At 32.2% G+C, this 8025-nt stretch overlaps 2 protein-coding genes and 1 long non-coding RNA gene across 3 annotated transcripts in view; 1 reads left to right on the forward strand and 2 right to left on the reverse strand.

The window, feature by feature from the left end:
- The first annotated feature begins 3862 nt into the window (after window positions 1-3862).
- LOC109585657 (uncharacterized) lies at window positions 3863-4024 on the forward strand. The gene is made up of 2 exons (XR_002186586.1): window positions 3863-3940; window positions 3982-4024. It is a non-coding gene; the product is annotated as an uncharacterized LOC109585657 (long non-coding RNA).
- A 1324-nt stretch (window positions 4025-5348) lies between these two features.
- On the reverse strand, window positions 5349-7725 carry LOC109585647 (uncharacterized). The gene is made up of 7 exons (XM_020001783.1): window positions 7552-7725; window positions 7400-7499; window positions 7296-7355; window positions 7079-7168; window positions 6707-6832; window positions 6264-6659; window positions 5349-5956 (listed from the first exon to the last, which is right to left on the reverse strand). Exons 1-7 carry the CDS (start codon window positions 7663-7665, stop codon window positions 5349-5351), a joined length of 1494 nt encoding a protein of 497 aa, XP_019857342.1. The 5' UTR covers window positions 7666-7725.
- Window positions 7726-7735: 10 nt separating this feature from the next.
- Window positions 7736-8025, reverse strand: part of LOC109585648 (uncharacterized) — a 1362-nt gene continuing 1072 nt past the window's right edge. The window contains exon 6 of the mRNA XM_020001784.1: window positions 7736-7791. Coding sequence (XP_019857343.1) covers window positions 7736-7791 — 56 coding nt within the window. The remainder of the gene's footprint in view (window positions 7792-8025) is intronic.

The raw sequence follows: 8025 nt of genomic DNA on the forward strand, positions 1-8025 counted from the left end.
ACCAAATCATTGAAGAGGTCCTCTTGTGTGTTGGAATCTAATAGCTGGTATTAAGAAGGTTTCAGAGCAAGTTGCTATTGCATTTTTGTAATGCTATTATTACTGTAATGCTAGTTGCAGCTAATAGTATCTAATCCCTTACTCAATTATTATTATTGGCTGTAGCTGTATGCATGATATTGTTATTGGGGAATCCCTTACTGATTCTGTTAAGGTCAATATGGTAGGAGGTAGGACTCAATAGATTATATGTTAATGGTATGGTATTAAGGGTCACTGGTTATAATGTAGGTGATAGAATTAGGTTATAGGAACAATGTATTTAATGTGTAACCAAATGTATGTAAATTCCTGTTTTACCACACATAGATCTATATTGTTTGATTTTATAATGGTCCTAAACATGACGTTAAATTGTTTCTAAGTTGTCCTAAACATGACTTTAAACTGTTTCTAAGTTTAGCTATTACTGGTGTGTTTGTATCCATTGGTTGTCCCTTACTGATTCTGTATGCATGTACCTATGCCCATGACTAGTGGACAGAGTCCCTCATTGTTTTACATTCTTTAATTTGTTAGTGTCTGCATGTACACGTGTGTTTGATAATCATTAACTGTGTCCTCATGTAGCATGAATATTCTCCCTTTTATGTTCATATTATTATTATTGATATGCTGATGTACATGTACATGTATGTATTATATGTATTTAATTGATACACGTGTCCTCACGTAGCGTAAGATCATAATGTCTCCTGGTCTCCAGTCTTGCTTTCTCTGGACAGTTTGTCATCATTGGATCACTCCACCTGCTTGAAGGAAGACTTTAATCTATTTTGGTATTTCAATCACATCTTCTACTTATTGAGGGCCCGTTTGTCACCATCATGGAATAATTCAGTACCTTGTGAGAGCTAGTGCATCAATCAAGAACATTCCGTATGATATACTAACTGTTCTTTGGAAAGACATCAGCTAGCAAGGAGGTCATCACTGTGGACACAGGACTTGTCACTGTTATCATAGCATTGAGGCTCAAGTATCCAGCACTAATCTACAGTTTACAACTGGATCATCATCTATCACTAGCTGACTGAGAGGAGGAAGGAGAGGAACTGATAGACATACCAGAGGAGGAGAGGAGAACATATCCTAGCTGTTGTGGATTCAATGAAGACATGAGCATATTTTATCACTGTATGGGTTGAGGTACCCTTTTTCACAGTGACCTGCTTTTAGTCCCGATCATGTGCGAGGGAAGGGGAGGGTTAGTGAAGGGGGGAGGGTTCTGCCCAGGAATGTGGGCGAGGGGTCCCCCTTTTGGGTCTGATAGTGGCCCCCGTATCTCATGCTAGAACCCTCTCTTCTTCTCTTTCTCTCTCTTTCCTTTTTGTGTGATATGGACTCTAAGCAGAAGAAAGGATCAGACTTTTCTTTTTTTTCTTTTTTTTTGTCTTAATCCTTTAACTACCTAAAACCAGGCAAACACTATACAGTTGGTCTAAGCCAGGTCACAGTGGGTAGGTTGGTGAGGTTTGTGATGCAGGTAGCCTGACGGTCCTGGACACTAGCTTCCTAATTCTCATTCTGATCTCTTTCTCGATCCCGCGTGGCTTTGACTTACGATCAATTGTTGAGTTGTTTGCCCCAGCTTTCAAAATAAGTCAATAGCTCTCACTGTAGGTTTATGATCAAATGTAACGTTACAATTACGTGTGTGATCTGACATTTTGATGCAAATAATGCATTAAGTTGACGCGATAATAGCAAAATTTTAATTCTGTGTTCGCGAGTATGTATTGTTGTTTCATAGCTATAGGACAATTCATTTCATAATTTGAAAATAGTGTATCAATTTATAATGAGTTAATGTAGTTCTCAGTGACCACTGTTCCTTCCACATTTTAGTCTTTTCCATACCGAATTAACTCATTATATTTCTCCACCTTATTATTCATTACTATAATGACACATTGTGGTAGATTGTGTATCAAGAGTATACTTGTTATTATGTTAAGGTTGTAGAGGCTACAGTATAATAGGCAAGAGTCACATGCAGTAGTGGTAGGAGGTAGTGACTATACAGTTATAATGGTATGGTATTAAGTATTGAGATAAGGTGTCTTACATTGTGTGATCATACATTATAAGTTGTAGGTATAATAGTAATAGAGAAGTATGGTACTTGTATAGTAAGGTTAGTAAGGTGTAGGTATCATTGTATCATGTAAGGGTCACAGGTTATAAGTTGTATGTAGGTGATGATATGGTATTAAGATAGGAATAGCAAGGTTGATATGGTTTAGGTATCATTGTGCACAATTAATGGTCACAGGTTATAAGTTAATGTAGATAGTGGAAGATAGGAAAGGGCCCACTAGTATACCAAGGTTAATATTATGATGGAGGTAACATTATGTAACGGTATGGTATTAATTGTATAATAGTAGGATTGATATAATGTATGATCATTGTGTAACACACATTAAAGATCATATTTATAAGTTGTATGTAGGTAATGGTATGGTATTAAGATAGGAATGTATTTGTATATCAAAGTTAATATTGTGTAGGTATCATTGTGTCATATTAGAGTCACAGGTTGTAAGTTGTAGGGTTTAGTGTAAGTAATAATGTACATATGTTATGAATAGCTGAAGTGTGGATATGATGAATGGGTTAGACACCAGTACACTGGTGACAATTGCAACATCAACCAACAAACCCAATGATCCACTTTATACCAAACTAAAGGATACTAATTAGCAAAGTTTTAGCTACATATTTTCAACAATAGTTATGAGTTGTATGTAGACTGTAGTAATGTACTGCTACAGGTTACAGTAAGATATTGAAGGTTAATGGTGTCGGAAACACTAGTAGTTTTAGTACCATCAACTGGTCAACAAGCTTCTGTCCACATTGTCTGTGTGGGATGTCTCACAGTTCAAGTATTTTCTCAACATGTACATGTACAATGTATTAATCTACAAGTTCTTTCTGGACATATTACAGCTACTATTTTAAAGACTAATAAAGAGGATATCTAATTTGAAAGAGTTACGTATCAGTAATGTATGACGTAGCTTTTTATATTTCTTACTAGATACTCTCATATGAAATGGATGATAAAAGATAAAGGATATCAAATTTTGTATCCATTAATTAAAAGTGTCATAGTGATGTATTTACATTTCTCACTAGGTATTGAAAGACTGTAATAATAAGAAGATTTACAGTAATCTTTTTACAGTATAGCGTCAATGCATTCCATGTAGTAACTTTTTTGCTGGATTATGAAACCATTTTTGAAGGACTAAATCAAATTTTAAAGTATCATTCCAATTCAATATTATATATTAAAGTTTCTTTACCAAGATTTATATTTTAAATTGAACGCTGAGTTCCTGCATGAAAGATAAAAGATCTTACAGTATAGTATCAATGATGTCTTGTATTATTAACCTTTTTTGTTAAGATAAATATCTTTCAAAAATAAACACCAAGACTACCAAGTCCCTGTTTGAAGATGAAAGATCTTACAGTACAGTATCAATATTGCCATTTATTAACCTTTCTCTTTGTTAGGATAAATCTATTTTTTAAAATGAACACCAAGACTACCAAGCCCTGTTTGAAAGATGTGTTAAGGTAAATACTTCAAAAAATGGAACAACAAGCCCCTGTTTGAAAGACTCAAGATCTTACAGTATAGTATCAATAGTGTCATGTATTAATATTTCTCTTTGTTTATTAAGTTCCTGTTAAAAGTTGAAGTCCATTCAGTTAGTGTCAATATATATTGTTAACTATCATTACAGGTTGGGCAGCAATGTAGTGCCGCCTCCATGTGGTGCTGCCTGGGATCACTAGTGGCTACTACTGCTAGTGATGCTAAGAGCACTACATACAAGAAGAATATAACAAGACTGTACTAACAGTATAACTACTCATAGCAAATCTTAATATAATCATTGATAGGTTAAAGTCTAGGGGTGTGATACTAAAGAAGCAAGAGATTTATGAAGACACAAACAATGACAATTCCTTTAATTTTTACTCTTTAGACATTCATTCATTAATGCTTTGCCAAGTTTTAAAAATATTTTAAATTTTGATTTAAATATAGGAGCGATTTACATGCAGAGCAGCAATGCTATATTGAGCCTAAATGAGTCATACACACATACACTTCATTATAAAGGCATGGAATATATAACTACTGATGACTAATGACATTATCATGAGGCTCGTGTTAACTATGCAATTAATATCTTTTAGTCTGAAATGTCAAGCAGCACAATTACTGAAAGAATTAATGACACAATCATGCACTGACATTCCTTCACCCATGCTATGGTATATTGAAGGATGACATTAAAAGCATAGTACAGGATATAAGGACAAACATCAGTGAATGCATACATACACACATTTACATAATGTTGTGTAGACAGTTACTCAAAGGGAAAATTGAGAACTGGTATGTGCTGAGACAAATGAACTCCTTTGATACACACTATGGCAGATCTTAATAGGGTGAAACTGAAATGATAGATATTTCACGGATAGATGTTCATCATGCTTCATAGACATTAGACAGTTTCTGAGCCAGATGACATTAAAAGTTAAAAGTGCATTTTGACATACCACCAGTGGCAGAGAAGACTAATGGAACGAATGAAGAATGTTCTACTTGAGTCACATGTTGTTCATATTGTTTACATTTGTCATTTTCCTGATTGCAATTTGCTGTCTGAAGGGGGAAGTGTAAATTAATGATTATTATTATTATTATTATTATTTTAATAACAACTGACACATGTACTGCTTGCCCAATAAGCTGGTTGTACTATTCTCTTCTATTTATTTTAAGTACAATAATAATTTATTATTAAAATGGATGAACGCAATTATTATTATTATTATTATTATCATTATTAACAACAACAGCAATAGAAATTAACAACAATAACAACAATAACAATAACAATAACAATAATAATAAAAACACCGACAAAAACAAAACAATAACAATGACAAGACAAAAAGGAGAGAGGAATTACAATAAGGAAATAAAAGAAAGGAAAGGGGAAAGAAAAGGGAAGAGGAGGAGTGGAGTTAAGTGGGAGGGGGTAAGAGGATAATGGAGGTGACGGAAGGCAAGCCTGAAGCATCAGTATTACTATTATTATTATTATTATTATTATTATTATGTATTTACTTGTTTTTGTATGTGTTTATCATCTATCACTTTGTTAATTATTTTGTGTTTAAATTAATTATTAAATAATTGATGAGTCAGCATCATCAATAAAAAGCAAAATACAATTAATATTAGTAATTAATTACATAAATATTACTCTATCTTTTATAATATTATAGTCATGGTATTCTGTACATGTGTCTTTCTGTTTCGGATCTAGAAGGAGCTTTATATTTTTATTAATTGTTAACGATTGAATAATTTGTAATATTCCATCAGATGATATTAAAGTGCCACTTACTTCTAATTTAGTTAATGTTGAATTGTTGATAATTAGTTCAGAAAGAGACTGAGCACTAACTGAAGTAATATGAGGATTATTAAAGAAGAATAATCCTAAAAGTGTATTATTGTGTGTTTGTAGTACGTTTGTAATATCAGCAACTGCTTTGTCATCAATGGAACAGTTAATAAGATCTAAATCTAATAATGATTTATTATTAGCCAGTAAGTTACATAAGGATGAGATGCAGTCCTGTGTTAGTTGAGTGTCTTGTATTCTCAAGAATTCCACCTTTTCATTTTGTAATAAAACTGGCAATAGATCACACACAACGTCAGAAGATGATTCCTTGATGACAATGTTCGTGTGTTTGTATGTTAATAGAGAAACTACTTCTTGACATTGTATTAAAGATGGAGAGGTCAGTTCAACACCATCATTGTGCCACCTAATTGCTTTAGAATTTCCTGAATACATAAACAATTATAATTAATTACTGTATTATCAAGTATAATTCTCTACTATCACACTTTTAATGGCTAATTAAGTCAAGCAACAATTATGTATAGCTGGTTATTTTTGTGGCTTTTAATGTATAAAATTTGCATTTTGCCAAAAAATGATACCTTAAAAATACAAAATTTTGCATTAAGAAACACCGTATATAATTTTGATTGATTAAAAAAATTATAGTATTAAAATTGAAGATCATAGACAATATCTAATACCCTCAAAATACTCTATAGATTATTAGTACGTATAAATATATCTTACCATCTTCTTTTTTTCTAAGTTGGTCGAGCAGAACTGAATCTTGTTTAATTAATGACCAAAAGAGACTTGCTCTCTCAACGTTGCTCCTCGTCTTAATTTCCTTGATTTTAGGTATGTCAACATTTTCTGTCATTGCATAATGAAATAGTTCAAGTGATTCCAATGTTGACAGTTCACTCTCTTCATCTTTTTTAATATAATTAATATAAACATCTCCCTCTTGATCAGTATCTAATGATCTTGCAAACCGCCATCCATCAATATACTCTTTCTTTATCTCAAGTTTCTCTCCTTTCTTGAATGAAAGCTCATCACTTAACCTTGCCTCCCGGTCTCTAATAGCTACATAAACTGGTCCTTTTGGTGGATCAATTGATTGTGTAGACTGATCCTTTCCTAAAATACCAGTACTAGTCATTATGTTAATATAATGTAATACATACTAAGAGTAATTGAAATTTCTTTCAGTTGTTGTATATTCATTAATGATATCTTTTCCTGTAACTGTTCTATCTCCTTTTCTCTTTCAATTAATGTTTTCTCTACTCCAATTAACATTTCTTCTATTCCTAGTCATTAATAATAGTGATTGTCACAAATCAAAAATCGGTCGCTAATTTAAAAAACATTAAAAATAATTATTTTATCAATAATTTGTGTATTATTTAATTGCATGTAAGAAGGACCAGTATTAGTATTGAGTATATACAATCATCCTCGTACTATAACAAATTAATGTACAAGCAATAATGATACTCGAAACACAGCTGTACTCTAGTGTCATTATACAGTATTAAGTATGTCTGTATATATACCTGTTTTGCTTTGAAGAGATGATCGTAAATGATCTATTTCCATTTGCATTGCTTTTGTCATCTTCTTTTTACTCTCTTCCTTCTCGGACTCTAAATAATAAAAATGAACCAATTAAATTATTAGCAACAACAATTCAGTGCATGATGTATTTATTCAAAATTCATGCACATGACAATATTCATAGATATCATGTCTCAAACATGAATCTCATTATACCTGATGATTGTATTGATGACTTATTGCTTTCATCAACTTCTCTACCTTCATATGAGATACCTTTAAATTATCAATAATTATAATTAATAATAATTAGTATATACCTAATGTGTCTATTGTATCCTTCAATTTAGCATTCTCCTCAAGTAAATCATCTCTTTCACTCTCTACCATCTCCAGTTTCTTCATTAGACTCTTCACCTTCTATCAAATATTAAAGTATACTATTAATTTATATACACATACATTCACTAACCTCATCAATTCCATGTTCATCATACACAGTATAGTAACCAATAGTTAAACTGATCAATCCCATCTCCTTTAGCATATCAACGTTATCTCTAGCTGTCACTAGTAAACTCTCCATCAGATAATGAGGAGCATAACAAGTAACAATGATGGAGTTCCCTTCCTGGATCACTACAACCTCCACTTGATTATCCTTGAATGTTTTTTTCTGATTTCTTATATTTCATGAATATCTCATAGGCATCTTGAAAATGCTAGAAATACAATTAGAGTATTCATCGATAAATATCCAGCAAAATAAACTTTTGCATGCACAACATCAAAATAATAAACTTAAAGCTACTAAATGTATCGTTTGTTGTTTCAATAACAAAAAAAAACAAAATACTCTCCCTTCTGTTAGTACAAGTATAGGACACTCTCCCTTACTGTTATATGTATGTACGGTTTACAGTTATTCAAACTAACTTCTTCTTCA

The sequence above is a fragment of the Amphimedon queenslandica genome, unplaced genomic scaffold (assembly GCF_000090795.2).
Source record: "Amphimedon queenslandica unplaced genomic scaffold, v1.1 AMPQUscaffold_13029, whole genome shotgun sequence".
NCBI classification, from domain to species: domain Eukaryota; kingdom Metazoa; phylum Porifera; class Demospongiae; order Haplosclerida; family Niphatidae; genus Amphimedon; species Amphimedon queenslandica.